Genomic DNA, 24,497 nt, shown 5'->3' with positions numbered 1-24,497 from the left:
GTGTGCAGACCTTTTGCAATGCAGCATTTAAAGGGATACTAAACCCAATTATTTTCTTTAACAATTCAGATAGAGCATGTAAATTTCAGCACATTTCTAATTTACTCCTAATCATTTTTCTTTGTTCTCTTTCTATCTTTATTTTTTTTTAAAACGGAATGCAAAGCTTAGGAGCTGGCCCATTATTGGTTCAGAACCTGAGTTACGCTTGCTTATTGGTAGCTAAATGTAGCAACTAAGAAGCAAGCGCTATCCATGGTGCTGAACCTAAAATGGGCCAGCTCCTAAGCTTTATTGATAATAGGAGAAAATTAGAAAGTTGCTGCTCTAGCTGAATCCTGAAAGAAAACAAATTGGGTTTAGTATCCCTTTAATTACAGATATATACGGTGTGGTTTCTGAACAAATTAAGTAAAATGTTATGATTATATTAAAGTGACAATGCCTTTGGTCTTAATGATTTCGATTTTGACCTTGTTCCCCAATGACACTAAATCTGCCTGCAGAGCTCTCAGAACATTGTTATTTTAGAGTTTCAGTCTAGCTGCTGCTTCTGAGAGGCATAAATCATCTGGAGTCACATTACTGTCACTTACCATGTGATTGCAGCCTCCATTTTTTTCAATACAAATATTGCACTTTGGACACTGGGGAAACAAAATGGAGCATATAACATTTTATTAGAAAGAAAACAAACGATGGTAAAGACTAGGAATGGGTAAATGTGCCTAGTTTATTAAAGGAACGGCGAATATGACGTCAGGCAGCGGCATACAACTGTTTATGGCGCATGATTAATTCATGTAAAAGTGCAACACACAAATAGTAGAAATCAGTAATAAATCCAGCGCCATAAACAGCTGAATGCCGCTGCCTAAGGTCATATTCACTGTTCGTTTAATAATTTGCCCACCCTCAGTAAAAAACAAGTGACAATTAGTGGTATAGCAGAATAGGGGAAAAACTACTGTTCTGTATTACATGCCCTGGTACTTTCCTACCAACTCTCTGTATTACACGCCCTGGTACTTTCCTGCCAACTCTTTGTATTACACGCTCTGGTCCTTTCCTGCCAACTCCCTGTATTACACGCTCTGGTCCTTTCCTGCCAACTCCCTCTAGTACATGCCCTGGTCCTTTCCTGCCAACTCCCTCTAGTACATGCCCTGGTCCTTTCCTGCCAACTCCCTGTATTACATGCCCTGGTCCTTTACTGACAACTCCCTGTATTTCACGCTCTGGTTCTTTACTGACAACTCCCTGTATTTCATGCTCTGGTTCTTTACTGACAACTCCCTGTATTACACGCTCTGGTTCTTTACTGACAACTCCCTGTATTACAAGCTCTGGTCCTTTACTGACAACTACCTGTATTACACCCACTGGTTCTTTACTGACAACTCCCTGTATTACACCCACTGGTTCTTTACTGACAACTCCCTGTATTACACCCACTGGTTCTTTACTGACAACTCCCTGTATTACACCCACTGGTTCTTTACTGACAACTCCCTGTATTACACCCACTGGTCTTTACTGACAACTTCCTGTATTACACGCTCTGGTTCTTTACTGACAAATCCCTGTATGGCGTGCTTTGACTCTCCCAGCCAGCAGAGAATGGGAATTCTTACATCTTTAGTGTGAGCACTGATATAGTTTGCGGTTTCTGAATCATCTGCGCACTTTGTCAGCCATTTCCGGATGGTGGCACAATCAGTGGGAGCATGGTACATCTGGCGACATTTGAAACTACCAGAGGAAAAAACAGGGACACACTTTAGTGTTGTGAAAAACACCCACACACAGGCATTGGTGAATGCTGTGATTAATGCAACCCTGAATACGACAATAATAAGCAAGGTCTGGTACTGCCTATATGTATCCTCTAAATCCATCACCCTGCAACGGCAAACAAGCCAGTATAGGCCTTTTTGTTTTGCGACTTAACGGGACACAGAGACTAGAATATAAAAATGTTACATTATGTGCAGCAAAACAGTCTGAAATATAATTTTCATTCCTAAGATATGGTGAGTCCACTACGTCATCATTTACTGTTGGGAATATCACTACTGGCCAGCAGGAGGAGGCAAAGAGCACCACAGTCAAACTGTTAAGTATCAATTCCCTTCCCACACACCCCAGTCATTCTCTTTGCCTTTGGTGTATGGAGGAGGTGAATTTTTGGTGTCTGAAGAAAATGGGATTTCTTTCACTACAAGCAAGAATTTAACTAGTAAGAAAGCTAGAGTAGGTTTAATCTGTTCTTTCCCTGTTTTCAAAGATTGGATCTAGCCGTAGTCCACGATAATCTCCAGTAGGGTAGTGGTGGCTTTAAAGCAGTTAGAAACTTGTGAGGTGGGCCTTGCTGCGTTTTCCTAACATTTTGCTGCCATAGCATAGAAAGCCAGAGTAGGTTTACTCTGTTCTTTCTTTTTTCCACAGGTCTCTGTGAAGAGTGGCTTCCTTTAATACCGTGTGAGCTGTCCTCCTGCCGGACAGCTAGATGTGCAGGTAAGTGTCTTTTGTCTTCTGGGGCTAGGAGGCTGGCACTGAAGGGGTTAAAAGCTCCATGCACTTAATGTGGGACACAAATCCTTTATGAAGGATATTTAATGGCAGGGAGCAGGCACTGATCTTGTGATTTAACAGAGACAGGGATTATTACTTTTTAATGGAATTTTAAAAGTATTCCCCTTTTTTGTTTTAATTCTATTATGGGCTGTATGTTTAGCTAAGCGTGCTTTTTTAATGTGGAACACTTGATATGTTGTTGCTCTGTTGAGATCCTGACAGTGGGCTAGTCACTCTCTGTGTTCAGTTAAGAGCGGTTTACTCCGTTATGCATAACTGTGTCAGTGTCCAAAGTGTTTAAAACTGGCTTAGGATGTTTTTAAACACTTCAAGGGCTGTATGATCTGGTGACTTTATTAAATACATGCATTAGACATATGTTTTAAGCGCTTTGCAATTGTGCTTTTCCCTAGTGATGCCCTGTAAATTACGCCATTACAGTTTCATGGCGGGGCAGTAAGGAGAAGAGCACGCACTCTCTCTGGGGTCTGTTGTTTCTGATTGGCGGGTCATGTGACCATTTCTACGCTTTCATTCTTTAGCGGAGCGGCTCTCTATAGAATTTATTTAATGCTGTTGTGTGTTGGATATTTTGGCAGGGAAGTTCTGTCGTTTTTTTCTGAGCTCTTATTTAGTCAAGGCAGTCATGTTCCTATGAATAAAGACATGCATTAATCATTTGTAATTACCACTATGTAAATTGTTACCGGAGTACTGTTCTTAAAGGAACAGTACATGGTATTTTTATTAAATTTTTTCATAATAAAGACTTATTTTCTATTATGGAACCAGTGTCCTCTGTAGTACAGTGGACGAGTGTCTCTTGTAACCGGTTTAATACATTTGTTATGTATTGAGACAAAAAAAAAAAAAATGCAATTATGTGCTGCAGGCTTAGCTTGTCTCCAAGTTTGTAGAGATCTCTGAGCCATATGTCTCTCAGAATAAAGCTGTTCTAGCAATGCCACAGCTTTTTCCTTGACTGTCCCAAGCCTTAATGTTGTCACATGCAGTGCCCTGCAGTTCCTCTTAATCTTCTGGAGGAGTTTATTTGCCTGCAAAATTTGCTGCCCAGGTATCTTCTGCAGTATCTGTGTTTTTTTCTGTTTTTCCTATACCAAAAGGGAAATTGCAAGAGGAAATTAGAGATTCAGATTGTAAGGTTTCTGTTCCTCCTGCTGCTACACAGGTTGCTAGTAATCATAGGTCTGAGGAGGAGGATACGTCGTAGCTTCTGAAGATAAAATCTCAGATCCGGACAGTATAGTTCCTTCATCTGATGCTGAAGTAGTATCTTTCAGATTTAAGCTTGAACACCTCTGTGTATTGTTAAGGGAGGTTTTGGCTACTCTGGACAACTCCGATACGCCTGTCGTTGTCAACCCTAAGAAATATAGTAAACTTTATAGTTACTATGATGTTTCTTCCTCTGTGGAAGCACTTTCTGTTCCAGACTGTGCAACGGAGGTTATTTTGCAGGAATTGGAAAAGCCTGGGATACCTTTTCCCCGTCTCTGAGAAGATGTTTCTTGTTGCTGACTCCATTAAAGGTTCATGGTGCACGGTGCCTACAGTAGAAGGGGCTATTTGTGCTTTGGTTAAGAGAACTACAATCACCATAGAGGATAGTTGCTCTTTTAAGGATCAATTGACTAAGCTGGAGGCTTATTTGAACTGTGTCAAATGCAACGCCTTGTCTGGTTAATTTGGTAGAGACTCTTTTGGGAGATCCAGGTCAGAATTGAGGCTCTCAAGCTAGCCAATTCTTTTATTTCTGATGCTACCATACAAGTTATTTAGCTGGGAGCTCAAATATCTGGTTTCGCTGTGCTAGCCGCAGGGTGTTATGGCTAAATTCTTGGTGGATTTTTCCAAGTTCCTAGCGATTCCTTACAAGGGTAAGACCTTGTTTGGTCCTGGTCTGACAGAAATATTTCTGAACATAAAAGACATCAGAGTAGAAAACCGTACCTGTGTCTAACTCAGCATGATGGGGTTGGCCCTGATCCGGGATCGGACCAAGTGGGGGGCTAAATTTCTCAGTTTTCTCCAGGAAGGATATGAGATGTCCCAGATAGGCTGCGGACATAGTATCTCAAGAGTATCTAAATAGAATTCAAAACTTTTCCTCCCAGAGGCAAGTTTTACCTCTCAAGTTTATCTGCGGACCAGATAAATGAGAGGCATTTTTGAATTGCGTTTGGGACCTTCTTCCTTGAGAGTGATAGTTCCAGTTCCTGCAAGGGAACACAGTCTAGTATTTTAATCAGACCTGTTGGGATTCCCAAAAAGAGGGAACTTTTCATCTTATTCTAGACCTAAGCGTCTCAAAAGTTTTTCTCAGGCTACCATCCTTCAAGATGGAAGCTATTCGTTCCATTCTTCCTTTGGTCCAAGAGGATCAGTTCCTAACTACCATAGACCTGAAGGGCACGTATCTTCAAGTTCCTGAGATTTGCCTTTATGGACAAGCACTTTCGGTTTGTGGCTCTGTCTTTGGCCTTGCAACGTCTCCCAGCATTTTCTCAAAGGTTCTGGAGACTCTCTTGGCAGTACTTAGGTTTCGGACGCCTTTCTGGACGACATATTGGTTCAGGCGCCATCCTTTCAACAAGCAAATTCTCACCTGGAGATCTTGTCATCTTTACTGCTTTTCTCAGATGTAAAGTGAATCTGGAAAAGAGTTCCCTTGTTCCAGCTACAGGGGTAGTTTTCTTGGGGACCATTATTGTTTCCCTATCTCTGAAGTTAATTTATGTCAGAGGTTCAGAAAATCGAAGATTCTTTCCTCCTGCTATCCTCTGCGGCCCTCAGTGGCTATGTATGGAGGTTATTGGTCTGATAGTCGCTTCATTGAACTTCATCCCTTTGCTCGATCCCTCTGAAACTTCTGTTGTTATGCATTCTCAGTTAGTTGAAAAGGGATCATGTGGATCTGTCTCAGGGGATAGATCTAGTCTGTTTACATAGGATTCTCTCCCGTGGTGGTTTTCTTAGAAGCATCTGTCTTAGGGCACATGCTTCCGGAGACATTCCTGGGTGTTTGTGACCACAGACTGGGGAGCAGTTTGGGACTCGTTAAAGGCGCAAGGACTATGGACTCAGTAGGAGTCTAATTTGCACAAAAACATCATGGAGTTGAGAGCGAGATACAATGCTCCGATGGCTTGGCCTCCACTGTCCTTTGCCCGATTTATCAGGTTCCAGTTTGACTATCACCTCAGTGGCTTACATCAACCAGCAGGGAGGAACTCTTAGTTCCTTAGCCATGAAGGAGGTGGCTCGGTTTGTTCAGTGGGCAGCAGCTCACAATTGCTGTCTTTCTGCCATCCACATTCCAGGAGTGGACAACTGGGAAGCCGACTTCCTGAGCAGACAGACATTTCATCCCGGGGAGTGGGTTTTCTATTTGGAAGTGTTCTCCAGGTTAACCCTAAAATGGGGGATGCCGGAGTTGGATCTGATGGAGTCTCTGCAGAATGCCACACTTCCAAGGTACAGTTCTAGATCAAGAGATCCGCAGTTCACCCTGATAGATGCTCTAGCGCTTCCTTGGGTTTTCTGTCTGGCTTACCCGTTTCCTCTCTTTCCATGAGTCATTGCTCATATAATACAGGAGAGAGCATCAGTAATTCTAGTAGCCCCTGCATGGCCTTGCAGGATCTGGTATGCGGACGTAGTGAGGATGTCATCTCTTCCACCTTGGAGGTTGCCTCTGAGGAGGGACCTTCTAACTCAGGGTCCATTCCTTCATCCAAATCTTGTTTCTCTGAAGCTGACTGCTTGGGGATTGAGCGCTTGGTGCTGTCTAAGTGGGGGTTCTCTGAATCGGTCATTGAGACCATGATTCAGGCTTGCAAGCCTGTTACTAGAAAGATTTACCATAAGGCATGGCGTAAAAAACCTTAATTAGTGTTAATTTGAAGGCTCCTCTTGGAGTAGGGTTAGGGTTCCTAGGATTTTGTCTTTTCTCCAGGAGTGTCTGGATAAGGGATTGTCAGTCAGTACTCTGAAAGATCAGATTTCTGCATTTTCTGGTTTGTTACACAAACGTTTGGCGGATGTGCTAGATTTTCAATCTTTTTGTCAGGCCTTGGTCAGAATTAGGCCTGTGTTTTAGTCTGTTGCTCCTCCTTGAAGTCTTATCCTTGTTCTTAAAGTTTTACAGCAGGCTTCGTTTGACCCATTGCATTCCATAGATATTAAGTTGTTATCTTGGAAGGTTTTGTTTCTTATTGCTATCTCTTCTGCTTGGAGACTCTCAGAACTCTTTGCAGTGTGATTAGCCTTATCTTATCTTTCGTGCTGATAAGGCGTTTCTTCATACTAAGTTATGTTTTCTTCCTAAAGTGGTTGCGGATAGGAATATTAAATCAGGAAATTGTCATTCCTTCGATATGTCCTAATCCTTCTTCTCATAAGGAACGTTTGTAGCACAACTTGAATGTTGTGCGTGCTCTAAAATTCTGTCTACAGACGACTAAGCCTTTTCGCCAGTGCTCTGCCCTGTTTGTTTCTCTGGAAACGTAAAAGTCAGAAAGCTATTGCTACTTCTCTTTATCTCTGGTTGAGAAGTACAATTTGTTTTGCTTAGGAGACTGCTGGTCAGCAGCCTCCTGAGAGAATTACGGCTTATTCCACTAGAGCTGTCTCCTCTCCTTGAGCTTTCAAGAATGAAGCTTCTGTGGAACAGATTTGCAAGACTGAAACTTGGTTCTCTCTACATACTTTTTCAAATTAGTTTATTTTGCCTCGGCTGAGGCTTCTTTTGGGAGGAAGGTTCTTCGAGCGGTGGTGCCTTCTGTTTTAGGTCTACCTGTCTTGTCCCCCCTAGTCATCTTGTGTCCTCTAGCTTAGGTATTGGTTTCCAACAGTAAATTATGACGTCCTGGACGCACCATATCTTATGGAAGAAAACAAAATTTATGCTTACCTGATAAATGTATTTATTTCCGGATACAGTGAGTCCACGACCCCGCCCCTTATTTTAAGACAGTTATTTTTTTACTAGAACCTTAGTGTTACTCCTTTTTCTCCATTTCCCTTTGGTCGAATGACTGGGGTGTATGGGAAGGAAAGTGATACTTAACAGTTTGACTGTGGTGCTCTTTGCCTCCTCCTGCTGGCCAGGAGTGATATTGCCAACAGTAAATGATGACGTCGTGGACTCACCATATCCGGAAATAAATACATTTATCAGGTAAGCATACATTTTGTTTTCCTAATTATTTTGCTCCCTTTTCCTGAAATTTAAATCTGAAATTGTGGATTTTCCGGTTCCAGTGTTTTCCACAGAAAAAGTTTCATTATAAAGCAGCCGGGTGGCATTAGTGTAATATTTTCTAACGTTATATACATTTTCTGCTCTGCAAAGCACAAATTAATTCCATCATTTAACATAAAATGTATTTAATGATAATTTGTGCAACAAAAAATTAAATATTAGCTGGGTGGTCAGTAAAATCAGCTGCTACAAAAGGTCCTGGGGAGAACACAAATCTGAGAATTGGAAGTGCAAGGATTTAGCATATGTGATACAATAAGATACTAAAAAGAATGCAAGTGGTGGGTTGGTCATTAAAAAAAAAAAAAAAAAAAACACATGATGTTCTACAGCTAAAATGTTATTTTATTTAAATTATCCAATACACCTGTGCTAAATAAAACATTCTAAACAAAACTTATGAGCCAAATCGTTGGAACATGTTGTTTTTCCCCCCCATTTATAACCATAGCTATATTTACATCGGCAAATGGGGTTAAACACATAGGTAAAGCCCCCCTCAGGAGCCACAAGCCTTTCAGATCCTGAACTGAAGCAGCAGACACATGACATGTCAACCACTGGCTGTGCTCTACCCAGATCTGCAATTCTTACAGTTCCCAAGAGTGACTTTAACCCTTAAACACATAGCAAAATAAACACACTAAAAATTTTGGACCATGCAACTATTAAACAAATCTCTAACGTGAGGCCATATAAATTACCACTGGGACGTCACATAATCTTGAGACTAATGAGCAATTCATAGTCGAACAATGTGAGTGAAACAACCAGTGAAATAAAAAAAGGTCAGAACATAGCATGTTTGATGAGTAACGTTTCATATGATAAACTAGCCGAGTCCAATAAAGCAAATAATAGATTCACCCCGTCTACTGAGAAAAACCCCCTTTTGTACAGTCCCAAAAGCAGAGTGGGATGGAAGCAGCCAACACAGGTCACAGTAAAGGCCAAGAGTTTAATGTGCGCTCTGTATTCAGCGTCCAAGCACAGCGGTATAAAAATAGAACTGGCAGCCTGCTGAATATTTAAGTAATTTCAGAGCTGAAAGTCCTGTCCAGCATCGTTTTATGTTCAGCAGATTCACTGGTGATCGTGATCTGATTAAAAAAACAAAACTCTGATTTATTAACTGTAACCCTTTGATGCTAACAGAGGAACACAGAATAAAAAAGTGCTTTTTCACGACTAGCTCTGTATCAGTACTTCGCTAAAATTCCTTTTTTTTTTTTTTTTAGCGCACACTCATTTTTTAAGGGAGAAACTTTGTAGAAAATAAAAAAACAGGATGATCTCCTGAAAGGGCACCAGTGGGCTGTACTGTAGAAAGCGTTAATGTAAATATGGAAATGTAAGAATGTACCCTCTCAGTCAGATTCTGTATTTGCACCATGAATAAATACACCCGAGACAACACAGCGTTTAGCGCAGAACCAAAAAGACAAAAGTATCTTAATCCAAGTATAAACTTGTAGACATTTTTGTGCTCTGGTGACAAGAGCTTGGCGCCCACACTGAGCGATGAGGTTAGCAAGTCTGGGAATTGCATCACAGCAATATAAAGTCAGCTGTGTCCAGTACACAGTGCAGGGACAACAGATCGCAGACCTAGCTAAGGACAGCAGTGCTGACAGAGATTTACAGCTCATGTAAATGTTAACCCATTGACAAACACAGCTGCCGCTAGCGCATCTCACATCGAACTAACCGTGTGGCTACAGAGCATTACGCAGGACGCGATTTACTTACCAGAAAACCTCACTGCATCGGTTGCACTGGACACGCCGCGCTTTTGGCTCCTGAACCTGAATCACCATTGGACAATCAGCTCCAGGACAAAGCTGCAGCTGATAATGGCTCTGTGAAAACACAAAAAGGGAAAGAAAAAGGAAAAATTAAACTTTGTAGTTCATAGACAGCAAGTGATTTTAAACAACTTTCCAGCTTACTTCTGTTTTTGAGTTTACTTCATTCTCTTGGTATCCTTTGTTTAAAAGCATTCCTAGGTAGGCTCAGGAGCAGCAATATACTACAGGGAGCTAGCGGTTCATTGGTGGATGCACATGTCTCTCGTCATTGGCTCCCCAGTTGTGATCAGCTAGCTCCCAGTATTGCTGCTCTGGAGCTAACGCTTTTAACACCATTGCAGATGTTAAAACACAGTTATATGCAGGATATAGTGCAATAATAAGCTTATGTTTATGTCTTTTTAAAATTGAATACATTTTTACAAGGTAATTGCAGTTTCATATCTAACGTCATCACGTTACTTTCAGCGCAAATCACTGCCTCTGTCATCTTCAAGATGAGCGTAAAATCCCAGACACCAAATTACCTCCACGTAGTCCCTGAAAAGATAACGCTTATATTTGTCTTTCAGCTCTTCGTTAGGTAGCAAAGGAAACACAAAGTCCTCTGGAATCCGGAGTAAGCATTCCTGCGCCATGCAAGAAATTCCTGAGAGAGAAGGGCACAAAGAGGGGAAAAAAAAAGTGACAGCTATTAATCTCCAAAAGTGAAGAGTTCTGCATTCATCCAACAGATGGGCATACACATCCATTAGAACGGCTGCTAAGTTCTCCTTTGTCTGAGTGTTTTTTATTTAACTCTTTCATTACTTGGAAGTGCATGATCTGCAGGAAAGGGCTCCAATCACTGGGAATGGGAGGGGACAATTACCTTCAATTTATAGCATCCTTTGTACAAACTCTAAACTCAGCCATGCAAAGCAGGTAAGGAGCCGTCTATTAGTGCAATACAACGGTATGTGCAGAGACACCATAACTTTAATTAAAATAATACTTTTGGGAAGTTATTAAAAAGAACACTAAAGTCAAAAATAAACTTTCAGGATTCTGATGTAAGCAAAAAATAATATTTCCAAGTTACTTCCATTATCAAGAAGTTTTTTTTTTATATACACACTTTCTGAGGCACCAGCTTCTACTGAGCATGTGCAAGAGTTCAGTGTATCTGTATATACGTCTAATTGGCTAATGGCTGTCACATGATAGTTGTGTAGACACGTTGAGGCACCAGCTCCTCCTACTGAGCATGTGCAAGAGTCCATAGTGTATCTGTATAGAAGCCTAATTGGCTGATGGCTGTCACATGATACAGTTAAATGCACTGAGGCACCAGCTCCTACTGAGCATGTGCAAAAGTTCAGTGTATCTGTATATACGTCTAATTGGCTTATGGCTGTCACATGATAGTTATGTAGACACGTTGAGGCACCAGCTCCTCCTACTGAGCATGTGCAAGAGTCCATTAGTGTATCTGTATAGAAGCCTAATTGGCTGATGGCTGTCACGTGATACAGTTAAATGCACTGAGGCACCAGATCCTACTGAGCAAGTGCAAGAGTTCACAGTGTAAACTTATATGCGTCTGCTAATACAGGAGCCGGCAAATTGAAGTACATTTTTAATTTTTTTAGAAATATGTATTTGATGGTCCTGAGACTATGGTTGAGATGGGAACACGATTCTGATAATCTGAAAGGACAGGTTTGCTCCTTGCATAAAAACAGAATTTATGTTTACCTGATAAATTACTTTCTCCAACGGTGTGTCCGGTCCACGGCGTCATCCTTACTTGTGGGATATTCTCTTCCCCAACAGGAAATGGCAAAGAGCCCAGCAAAGCTGGTCACATGATCCCTCCTAGGCTCCGCCTACCCCAGTCATTCGACCGACGTTAAGGAGGAATATTTGCATAGGAGAAACCATATGATACCGTGGTGACTGTAGTTAAAGAAAATAAATTATCAGACCTGATTAAAAAACCAGGGCGGGCCGTGGACCGGACACACCGTTGGAGAAAGTAATTTATCAGGTAAACATAAATTCTGTTTTCTCCAACATAGGTGTGTCCGGTCCACGGCGTCATCCTTACTTGTGGGAACCAATACCAAAGCTTTAGGACACGGATGAAGGGAGGGAGCAAATCAGGTCACCTAAATGGAAGGCACCACGGCTTGCAAAACCTTTCTCCCAAAAATAGCCTCAGAAGAAGCAAAAGTATCAAACTTGTAAAATTTGGTAAAAGTGTGCAGTGAAGACCAAGTCGCTGCCCTACATATCTGATCAACAGAAGCCTCGTTCTTGAAGGCCCATGTGGAAGCCACAGCCCTAGTGGAATGAGCTGTGATTCTTTCAGGAGGCTGCCGTCCGGCAGTCTCGTAAGCCAATCTGATGATGCTTTTAATCCAAAAAGAGAGAGAGGTAGAAGTTGCTTTTTGACTTCTCCTTTTACCAGAATAAACAACAAACAAGGAAGATGTTTGTCTAAAATCCTTTGTAGCATCTAAATAGAATTTTAGAGCGCGAACAACATCCAAATTGTGCAACAAACGTTCCTTCTTCGAAACTGGTTTCGGACACAGAGAAGGCACGACTATCTCCTGGTTAATGTTTTTGTTAGAAACAACTTTTGGAAGAAAACCAGGTTTAGTACGTAAAACCACCTTATCTGCATGGAACACCAGATAAGGAGGAGAACACTGCAGAGCAGATAATTCTGAAACTCTTCTAGCAGAAGAAATTGCAACCAAAAACAAAACTTTCCAAGATAATAACTTAATATCAACGGAATGTAAGGGTTCAAACGGAACCCCCTGAAGAACTGAAAGAACTAAGTTGAGACTCCAAGGAGGAGTCAAAGGTTTGTAAACAGGCTTGATTCTAACCAGAGCCTGAACAAAGGCTTGAACATCTGGCACAGCTGCCAGCTTTTTGTGAAGTAACACAGACAAGGCAGAAATCTGTCCCTTCAAGGAACTTGCAGATAATCCTTTTTCCAATCCTTCCTGAAGGAAGGATAGAATCTTAGGAATCTTAACCTTGTCCCAAGGGAATCCTTTAGATTCACACCAACAGATATATTTTTTCCAAATTTTGTGGTAAATTTTTCTAGTTACAGGCTTTCTGGCCTGAACAAGAGTATCAATAACAGAATCTGAGAACCCTCGCTTTGATAAGATCAAGCGTTCAATCTCCAAGCAGTCAGCTGGAGTGAGACCAGATTCGGATGTTCGAACGGACCTTGAACAAGAAGGTCTCGTCTCAAAGGTAGCTTCCATGGTGGAGCCGATGACATATTCACCAGATCTGCATACCAAGTCCTGCGTGGCCACGCAGGAGCTATCAAGATCACCGACGCCCTCTCCTGATTGATCCTGGCTACCAGCCTGGGGATGAGAGGAAACGGCGGGAATACATAAGCTAGTTTGAAGGTCCAAGGTGCTACTAGTGCATCTACTAGAGTCGCCTTGGGATCCCTGGATCTGGACCCGTAGCAAGGAACCTTGAAGTTCTGACGAGAGGCCATCAGATCCATGTCTGGAATGCCCCACAGTTGAGTGATTTGGGCAAAGATTTCCGGATGGAGTTCCCACTCCCCCGGATGCAATGTCTGACGACTCAGAAAATCCGCTTCCCAATTTTCCACTCCTGGGATGTGGATTGCAGACAGGTGGCAGGAGTGAGTCTCCGCCCATTGAATGATTTTGGTCACTTCTTCCATCGCCAGGGAACTCCTTGTTCCCCCCTGATGGTTGATGTACGCAACAGTCGTCATGTTGTCTGATTGAAACCGTATGAACTTGGCCCTCGCTAGCTGAGGCCAAGCCTTGAGAGCATTGAATATCGCTCTCAGTTCCAGAATATTTATCGGTAGAAGAGATTCTTCCCGAGACCAAAGACCCTGAGCTTTCAGGGATCCCCAGACCGCGCCCCAGCCCATCAGACTGGCGTCGGTCGTGACAATGACCCACTCTGGTCTGCGGAAGGTCATCCCTTGTGACAGGTTGTCCAGGGACAGCCACCAACGGAGTGAGTCTCTGGTCCTCTGATTTACTTGTATCTTCGGAGACAAGTCTGTATAGTCCCCATTCCACTGACTGAGCATGCACAGTTGTAATGGTCTTAGATGAATGCGCGCAAAAGGAACTATGTCCATTGCCGCTACCATCAAACCTATCACTTCCATGCACTGCGCTATGGAAGGAAGAGGAACGGAATGAAGTATCCGACAAGAGTTTAGAAGTTTTGTTTTTCTGGCCTCTGTCAGAAAAATCCTCATTTCTAAGGAGTCTATTATTGTTCCCAAGAAGGGAACCCTTGTCGACGGAGATAGAGAACTCTTTTCCACGTTCACTTTCCAACCGTGAGATCTGAGAAAGGCCAGGACTATGTCCGTGTGAGCCTTTGCTTGAGGAAGGGACGACGCTTGAATCAGAATGTCGTCCAAGTAAGGTACTACTGCAATGCCCCTTGGTCTTAGCACCGCTAGAAGGGACCCTAGTACCTTTGTGAAAATCCTTGGAGCAGTGGCTAATCCGAAAGGAAGCGCCACGAACTGGTAATGCTTGTCCAGGAATGCGAACCTTAGGAACCGATGATGTTCCTTGTGGATAGGAATATGTAGATACGCATCCTTTAAATCCACCGTGGTCATGAATTGACCTTCCTGGATGGAAGGAAGAATTGTTCGAATGGTTTCCATTTTGAACGATGGAACCTTGAGAAACTTGTTTAAGATCTTGAGATCTAAGATTGGTCTGAACGTTCCCTCTTTTTTGGGAACTATGAACAGATTGGAGTAGAACCCCATCCCTTGTTCTCCTAATGGAACAGGATGAATCACTCCCATTTTTAACAGGTCTTCTACACAATGTAAGAATGCCTGTCTTTTTATGTGGTCTGAAGACAACTGAGACCTGTGGAACCTCCCCCTTGGGGGAAGCCCCTTGAATTCCAGAAGATAACCTTGGGAGACTATTTCTAGTGCCCAAGGATCCAGAACATCTCTTGCCCAAGCCTGAGCGAAGAGAGAGAGTCTGCCCCCCACCAGATCCGGTCCCGGATCGGGGGCCAACATTTCATGCTGTCTTGGTAGCAGTGGCAGGTTTCTTGGCCTGCTTTCCCTTGTTCCAGCCTTGCATTGGTCTCCAAGCTGGCTTGGCTTGAGAAGTATTACCCTCTTGCTTAGAGGACGTAGCACTTTGGGCTGGTCCGTTTCTACGAAAGGGACGAAAATTAGGTTTATTTTTGGCCTTGAAAGGCCGATCCTGAGGAAGGGCGTGGCCCTTACCCCCAGTGATATCAGAGATAATCTCTTTCAAGTCAGGGCCAAACAGCGTTTTCCCCTTGAAAGGAATGTTAAGTAATTTGTTCTTGGAAGACGCATCAGCTGACCAAGATTTCAACCAAAGCGCTCTGCGCGCCACAATAGCAAACCCAGAATTCTTAGCCGCTAACCTAGCCAATTGCAAAGTGGCGTCTAGGGTGAAAGAATTAGCCAATTTGAGAGCACGGATTCTGTCCATAATCTCCTCATAAGGAGGAGAATCACTATCGACCGCCTTTACTAGCTCATCGAACCAGAAACACGCGGCTGTAGTGACAGGGACAATGCATGAAATTGGTTGTAGAAGGTAACCCTGCTGAACAAACATCTTTTTAAGTAAACCTTCTAATTTTTTATCCATAGGATCTTTGAAAGCACAACTATCCTCTATGGGTATAGTGGTGCGTTTGTTTAAAGTGGAAACCGCTCCCTCGACCTTGGGGACTGTCTGCCATAAGTCCTTTCTGGGGTCGACCATAGGAAACAATTTTTTAAATATGGGGGGAGGGACGAAAGGTATACCGGGCCTTTCCCATTCTTTATTTACAATGTCCGCCACCCGCTTGGGTATAGGAAAAGCTTCTGGGAGCCCCGGGACCTCTAGGAACTTGTCCATTTTACATAGTTTCTCTGGGATGATCAAATTCTCACAATCATCCAGAGTGGATAATACCTCCTTAAGCAGAGCGCGGAGATGTTCCAACTTAAATTTAAATGTAATCACATCGGGTTCAGCTTGTTGAGAAATTTTCCCTGAATCTGAAATTTCTCCCTCAGACAAAACCTCCCTGGCCCCATCAGACTGGTGTAGGGGCATTTCAGAACCATTATCATCAGCGTCGTCATGCTCTTCAGTATCTAAAACAGAGCAGTCGCGCTTACGCTGATAAGTGGGCATTTTGGCTAAAATGTTTTTGATAGAATTATCCATTACAGCCGTTAATTGTTGCATAGTAAGGAGTATTGGCGCGCTAGATGTACTAGGGGCCTCCTGAGTGGGCAAGACTCGTGTAGACGAAGGAGGGAATGATGCAGTACCATGCTTACTCCCCTCACTTGAGGAATCATCTTGGGCATCATTTTCATTGTCACATAAATCACATTTATTTAAATGAGAAGGAACCCTGGCTTCCCCACATTCAGAACACAGTCTATCTGGTAGTTCAGACATGTTAAACAGGCATAAACTTGATAACAAAGTACAAAAAACGTTTTAAAATAAAACCGTTACTGTCACTTTAAATTTTAAACTGAACACACTTTATTACTGCAATTGCGAAAAAATATGAAGGAATTGTTCAAAATTCACCAAAATTTCACCACAGTGTCTTAAAGCCTTAAAAGTATTGCACACCAAATTTGGAAGCTTTAACCCTTAAAATAACGGAACCGGAGCCGTTTTTAACTTTAACCCCTTTACAGTCCCTGGTATCTGCTTTGCTGAGACCCAACCAAGCCCAAAGGGGAATACGATACCAAATGACGCCTTCAGAAAGTCTTTTCTATGTATCAGAGCTCCTCACACATGCGACTGCATGTCATGCCTCTCAAAAACAAGTGCGCAATACCGGCGCGAAAATGAGGCTCTGCCTATGATTAGGGAAAGCCCCTAAAGAATAAGGTGTCTAAAACAGTGCCTGCCGATATAATTTTATCAAAATACCCAGATTAAATGATTCCTCAAGGCTAAATATGTGTAATATATGAATCGATTTAGCCCAGAAAAAGTCTACAGTCTTAATAAGCCCTTGTGAAGCCCTTATTTACTATCTTAATAAACATGGCTTACCGGATCCCATAGGGAAAATGACAGCTTCCAGCATTACATCGTCTTGTTAGAATGTGTCATACCTCAAGCAGCAAGAGACTGCTCACTGTTCCCCCAACTGAAGTTAATTCCTCTCAACAGTCCTGTGTGGAACAGCCATGGATTTTAGTAACGGTTGCTAAAATCATTTTCCTCATACAAACAGAAATCTTCATCTCTTTTCTGTTTCAGAGTAAATAGTACATACCAGCACTATTTTAAAATAACAAACTCTTGATTGAATAATAAAAACTACAGTTAAACACTAAAAAACTCTAAGCCATCTCCGTGGAGATGTTGCCTGTACAACGGCAAAGAGAATGACTGGGGTAGGCGGAGCCTAGGAGGGATCATGTGACCAGCTTTGCTGGGCTCTTTGCCATTTCCTGTTGGGGAAGAGAATATCCCACAAGTAAGGATGACGCCGTGGACCGGACACACCTATGTTGGAGAAACAAGCTCTATTATTATTTTTGCTTATTTATTTTTTACTTACCAACGCCAACACCGTCTTTCACGAGGACTGTGCAGTGCTGTTCCCAACAGCTGCGGCAGAACTGATGCTGACAGGCCAGACAAAGCAAATTCTCCTTCCGGACAAACTGCATGCAGACTGCGCAGTGATGGGAAGAATGTGCCATAACCTGTGGAGACGACACTGGGTGAGTAATGAGGAACCTGCAGACCCCACACAATAAACTGCATACAAAGAAAATTATTTGATCACAGCACTAAATACATAAACAGCAGTTTAAACCATGGGTGACCACAGTGCTCTGCTTGGGAGAAATACATTTTCCTACATGTTTTTATACTATAAATTAGTATATAAGTTACACATAGGTGAACCAGATATTTTCCGGCTACTGCAGCAGGCATGACTGATTTGTTAACAAAATGTGAAGAGTAAGGGGTCCATTTATTACGGTGCGTGCGTGCGGACGGACGGACGGACATGATCCGATATAGCGGATCATGTCCGCCGCACATCGATAAATGCTGATAGCATACTCTGTCGGCATTTATCATTGCACAAGCAGTTCTTGCAGATTTGCTAGCAGGGGTTGTCAATCAGCCCGAGCGTATTCGATCGGGCGGATTGCTGTCCGCCACCTCAGAGGTGGCAGACAACTTAAGGAGCAGCGGTCTTAGGACTGCTGCTTCTTAACTTCCACCGGAACTGAGGCAGCATCCACTGCTTCATAAATAGACCCCTAAGACTAATTAAGTTTTTTTGTGTTTTAATTTCTTTATTGAGAATGATTAACAAATCAATTCATAGAAAGAAAGAATTAAAGTTGTTTTCTAAACAAGACACAAACTATTGTGTGGAGGCGAGTACAGAGTCCTTCTTAAAGGATGGAACATCAAGAACAGTAATATATCGTACAATGAAACACATAAAGTGTACAAGCAGATTAAAAAGAAGAATCTATACTATAATCGCGTTTGTAACGCGTCTGTCGCCGTCTTCAATTGCGCACACAGCCTCAGGAAGCTCCAGCACTCTCAGCTTTTATGTTACAGCCAAGGGCTGGAGCTCCTGAAGCTTCAGAAATCTGCCGCATATGGAGCTGGAGCACGATCATTACTCTGCCTTCATATGAGGGCAGATGCCCGATCGTTACAGCAGGGGGGGTGGGGGGGCTTTGACCACTATACTACAGGGGGAAAAAAGGGGGGGTTATAGGTACTGGGAGACAGCTGCCAGCACCTAAGATGGTGGCAATAGTTAGATGGGGGTTAGAGAGCTGTTTGAGGGGGGCGATCAGGGAAAGAGGGACAGAGACAGAGGGACAGGGATAGACAGATAGGTATATGTTTAAGAGAGCCGTTTGTGGGGGGGAATCAGGGAGGTTGGGAGCTAGGGGGGGATCCAACACTGCAGAATAAATTTAAAAATAAAAATTATATTATATATATATATATATATATATATATATATATATCTCCTTTTATTTTAGTACTGGCAGACTTTCTGCCAGTACTTAAGATGGTGGTGACAATTGTGAGGTGGGGGAGGGAAGAAAGCTGTTTGAGGGGGGTCAAGGAGGGATCAGGGGGTGGGATATTTTAGTTGGGAGGGTGATCTCTGAACTAAAGCTAAAATTAACCCAACAAGCTATCTAATTAACCCCTTAACTGCTGGGCATAATAAGAGTGTGGTGCACAGCGACATTTAGCCGCCTTCTAATTACCAAAAAACAATATATACATCTGCTATTTCTGAACAAAGGGAACCCAGAGAAGCATTTGCAACCATTTGTGCCATAATTGCACAAGCTGTTTGTAAATAATTTCAGTGAGACCTGCTTGTACATTGATCCTCTCTATGATCCTATTATTATTATTGATTGGGTGCCCCCACAGTTAGAGCAAACTTATATATCTTAAGCATTAACTGTTCATATAGTCTTTGTTGCTCATGCACCTAATCGCCTAATAATAACCTGCTGTCATAAATATTCCTGTATACCTCCAAACCTACATTTGGATGGCTAGTTCATTTAAATGGTGTTCTATATATGTTCCATTTTTCTTTAGATATCCCCCCTTGTATCTCCGGCTAGTGAATATTTTCAATAATAATTGGTTATAAGATTTAAATACTAGCGACTCTTGTTTTTAAACAAATTGTCTTAACTGTACACTTGTTTAAATTTTATACAAGGATTTCATTACTAGCCTTCTTATCTAACTAGATTATATACTGCTGCTGTTCCGTAATTATAACAGCCGCTTCACTCTCCAAAGCTATTTCTATAGCTGCAAGTTGCTCAAGTTAAAGGGACACTGTACCCAAATTTTTTCTTTTGTGATTCAGATAGAGCATGACATTTTAAGCAACTTTCTAATTTACTCCTATTATCAAATTTTCTTCATTCTCTTGGTATCTTTATTTGAAATGCAAGAAAGTTTAGATGCCGGCCCATTTTTGGTGATCAACCTGGGTTGTTCTTGCTGATTGGTGGATAAACTCATCCACCAATAAAAAAGTGCTGTCCAGAGTTCTGAATAAAAAAAAAAAGCTTAGATGTTTTCTTTTTAAAATAAAGATAGCAAGAGAACAAAGAAAAATTGATAATAGGAATAAATTAGAAAGTGGCTTAAAATGGCATGCTCTATCTGAATCATGAAAGAAAAAATTTGGGTTCAGTGTTCCTTTAAGGGATATTGTTATTTGTAGTGTCTATTACTGACCCCTTTAACTTGACAATAACTGCTGATTAACAACAACTCCTATTCATTGCTATTAACTGCCTATTATATTTAAAATAACAATTGGGACCCCATCGTCCTGTACAACCCCCCCTAACGCGTTTTGCCAGTATCTTTGGCTTTTTCAAAGGCGGCGGGCCGCCAGAGTTCAAAATATTTATGTGATTTCAGTGTTCCGCACATACTGAGTCATAGTTGGTTTTTACTGGCTGTCTGTATATTTCTGACAGTCAGTTGGGATCCTAATGTGTTAGGTTTCTCTTAATTCGGATTTTCAATTGCCTATGTTATACCTATTCCTAGTGTATGTTATTTTTGTGATCATCCAAGTGGTCTACTTGATGTTACTATATATTTAAGAGGGAATTATACCGTTTGATAATTTCTTATTCTGTATCCTTATGTTAAAATAAGATTTTCCTTTTTGTATGTATTGCATTGTGATTCTTTGATTTGTAATCGGTTTATGTTGCTGTATAAACAAATTAAGATCTTGCAACATATACACAAGGCTAATAATTAAGCAAAACTATATGGCAGCTGCTTTTAAAATGATTATAAATCAAGATTTTAATTTGTTTATACAACATAAACAGATTACATACAGATTACATATCAACGAATCACAATGCAATACATACAAAAAGAAAAATCTTATTTTAACATAAGGATACAGAATAAGAAATGATCAAACGGTATAATTCCCTCTTAAATATATAGTAACATCAAGTAGACCACTTGGATGATCACAAAAATAACATACACTAGGAATAGGTATAACATAGGCAATTGAAAATCCGAATCCACCTTAAGAGAAACCTAACAACACATTAGGATCCCAAATGGCTGTCAGAAGTATACCGACAGCCAGTAAAAAACAACTATGACTCAGGAGGGGCGGAACTTCTGAAACTAAAAATCACATAAATATTTTAAACTCCAGCGGCCCGCCTCCTTTGAAAAAGCCAAAGTTACTGGCGAAACGCATTAGGGGGGTTGTACGGGACGATGGGGTCCCAATTGTTATTTTAAATATCATAGGCAGTTAATAGCAATGAATAGGAGTTATCGCTAATCAGCAGTTATTGTCAAGTTAAAGGGGTCAGTAATAGACACTACAAATAACAAGATCCCTTAACTTGAGCAACTTGCAGCTATAGAAATAGCTTTGGAGAGTGAAGCAGCTGTTTTAATTACGGAACAGCAGCAGTATATAATCTAGTTAGATAAGAAGGCTAGTAATGAAATCATTGTATAAAATTTAAACGAGTGTATAGTTAAGACAATTTGTTTAAAAACAAATGCAAATACATAGTAGCCGAATCACTAATTAAAGTAACAATTTCAAGTCAGAATTAAATACATGTGGACTGTTTACCTATAACATACAAAATATCTAGCAGCTAATTTACGTAATAAAGTAACAATCTTGAGCTACTATTTTGAATATATGAACGAAAATCCTCAATTGGTCAGGAATCTAAGAGTTATTAAGATCATGATCAATGGCATTAAATGTTATTAAGTAACCACTAAGCACAACCACCCATGGTTCCCCTGGAAACAGAAGATTTGACCCAAAATATTTAGTAATAATAAACAGTAAATATATGAACCAACATTAAACCAGCAGTTAACTCACTTTACAATTGTTCATATATTTAACCCTAAACTGCACACAAGGATACATATCAAAATATATAATCTCCAAACACTGTATCCACATAATATCAATACTAATAAACATAGATATCCATAAATCCCAAATCACCCCCTGTAGAAAATACCATAGGGTATTCTAACTACATTATACTAATATTTTTACCAAGGCTAAATATATCAACAGAGCTATCAACATCCATAGAGTAATTATAGGACTACAATAACATTGAACTTGCAATTTATTACATAATATAGTAGTCCTAGTATTCTCAATCTCTATGGCTGTAGCCATTAAAAATAGTTTGAATCAATAACTGACAATTTCTACAGTAATACACTCTACAACTGGATTGTCTCTATTTAATTAACAACAAGAGATAATGGCCAATACAAATTTATAAAGAGACAAATATACTATTAACAGCTATACTGCCTATGATAGGGATTTTAATAGTGTATGTCTGTTACCAATCTTTTAAAAGAATTAATAAAAGTTATATTTTATTTATTTTTTTATTGTTTTTTTCCCTTACAATAGTCTGGGTACAAGAGTGCTAAATAAGCATTTTCTGTCCGTGGAACTTAGTTCCACAACTGTTTGCCATGAGATCTATCTCCGGCGTATCCCATCTGAGACAAATCTCTGCAAACACTTCAGGGTGAAGAGACCATTCCACCGGATGGAAGGATTGCCTGCTGAGAAAGTCTGCATCCCAGCTGTCCACACCTGAAATGTGGATCACTGAAAGCGAGCAGCTGTGGAACTCCGCCCACTCCAAAATCCGAGACACTTCTCTCTTTGCTAGGCAGCTCCTTGTAACCCCCTGATGGTTGATGTAAGCCACCAAGGTAATGTTGTCGGTCTGGAATCTGATGAAGCTGAACGACCCAAGAGGAGGCCACGCCCTCAGAGCATTGTAAATTGCTCAAAGTTCCAGAATATTTATCAGGTCCATATTCCTTGTGCCATCCTGGCACCCCAAACAGCTCCCCATCCTGCGAGACTTGCGTCCGTGGTCACAATCTCCCAGGACCGTCTCAAGAAGGATGTCCCCAGGGACAGATGCTCCAGACGGATCCACCAAGAGAGGGAGTCCCTGGTCCGAGCATCCATGGATATCGGCTGTGATAGATCTGAATGATCGCCTTTCCACTGTCTCAACATGCACAATTGAAGAGGTCTGAGATGGAACCTGGCGAAAGGGAGAACATCTATGCTGGAGACCATGAGCCCGATCATCTCCATACACTGAGCCACCGAAAGTCTTGAGGAGGACTGAAGGGCAAGACAGGTGGACACAATCTTCCTGCGTCGTTGATCTGCGAGAAATATTTTCATGGACATTGAGTCAATTATCGTGCCCAGGAACTCCACCCTGTTGCTGGGAACCAGGGAACTCTTTCCTAAGTTGATCTTCCAATCGTGAGATTGGAGTAAGAAAAGAAGTGCCCTCGAATAATCCTCTGCGAGGCTAAACGACGGCGCCTGGACTAGGATGTTGTCCAAATAGGGCGCCACTGCAATGCACCTGGATCTGGCCACTGCAAGTAGCCCCCCCCAGAACTTTTGTGAAGACTTTTGGGGCCGTCACCAGACCAAAAGGAAGGGCCACAAACTGGAAGTGTTGATCCAGAAACACAAATCTTAGGAACTTGAAGTGGTCCCTGTGAATTGGCACAGAAAGGTAAGCATCTTTCAAGTCTATGGTCGTCATGAACTGCCCCTCTTGAACTAAGGGCAGAATAGATCCGATCGTTTCCATTTGGAACGATGGAACAGCCAGAAATTTGTTTAAACACTTTAGGTCCAGAATCGGGCGGAGCGTGCCCTCCCTTCTTTGGAACCACAAAAAGATTTGAATAGTACCCTAGACCTCTTTCTGAACGGGGTACTGGTACGATAACACCTAGAGAGGAGAGATCTCTCACACAGTTTAGAAAGTCCTCTCTCTTTTCCGGTCTTGAAGACAGGTTTGACAGAAGGAATCTGCCCCTGGGTGGATGGGACCTGAATCCTATCTTATAACCATGGGTGACAACCTCCAGAATGTCCTGCAACCAAGCTTCGAAGAAGAGAGACAATCTGCCCCCTACTTGGTTCGGAGACCGGTCGGGGGCCGCCCCTTCATGCCGATTTTGTCTCGACGGGCTTCATGTTCTGCTTGGACTTGTTACAAGACTGAGCAGGCTTTCAAGTTCCCTTGGACAGATCCGCTTTTGCTGCGGGCTGCTGGCGCTGGGCCTTGACCGCACGAAAGGGATGAAAAGTATATCCCTTAGGCTTAGCCTTCTTATCTTGCGGTAGGAAATCTCCCTTGCCTCCCGTAACCATAGATATGATCGAATCCAATCCTGGACCAAACAGAATCTTTCTTTGAAAAGGCAGGAACAAAAGCCTCATCTTATAGGTCATGTCCGCAGACCAAGACTTTAGCCACAAAGCCCTGCAAGCTAAAACGGAGAATCCTGAAACCTTTGCGTTCAGGCGAATAATTTGCATACTGGCGTCACAAATGAAAGAATTGGCAACCTTCAACGCCTTAATCTTATCCTGTATCTCATCAATGGAAGTCTCCCTCTCGACCATATCACACCAATATGTCGCAGCTCCGGCAACAGCGACGGTTGAAAAACCAACCCTGTGTCCTGAAACATTTTCCTTAACATGTTAACCAAATTTTTATCCATGGGTTCTTTAAACGATGAACTATCCTTGAGAGGAATAGCTGTCTGCTTCGTGAGCGTGGAAATAGCACCATCCACCTTAGGGATGGTCCCCCACAGCTCAAGCTGAGAGACCGGAATGGGGAACAGTTT

At 41.8% G+C, this 24,497-nt stretch overlaps 1 protein-coding gene across 3 annotated transcripts in view; it reads right to left on the bottom strand.

Annotated features, from left to right (window-relative positions):
• The window catches only part of ARIH2 (ariadne RBR E3 ubiquitin protein ligase 2), an 87,114-nt gene that overhangs the window by 20,365 nt on the left and 42,252 nt on the right, over positions 1-24,497 (bottom strand). For all 3 annotated transcript variants that reach the window (XM_053720792.1, XM_053720793.1, XM_053720794.1), the window contains 5 exons: positions 17,296-17,443; positions 10,197-10,318; positions 9,611-9,720; positions 1,635-1,752; positions 597-647 (listed from right to left, as the gene is read on the bottom strand). In XM_053720792.1, the coding sequence (XP_053576767.1) occupies positions 597-647; positions 1,635-1,752; positions 9,611-9,720; positions 10,197-10,318; positions 17,296-17,443 (549 nt within the window). The remainder of the gene's footprint in view (positions 1-596; positions 648-1,634; positions 1,753-9,610; positions 9,721-10,196; positions 10,319-17,295; positions 17,444-24,497) is intronic.

Source organism: Bombina bombina, chromosome 7 (genome assembly GCF_027579735.1).
Source record: "Bombina bombina isolate aBomBom1 chromosome 7, aBomBom1.pri, whole genome shotgun sequence".
NCBI lineage: Eukaryota > Metazoa > Chordata > Amphibia > Anura > Bombinatoridae > Bombina > Bombina bombina.
The sequence above is the reverse complement of the archived record's forward strand: the minus strand, read 5'-3'. Positions and strand labels throughout refer to the sequence as shown.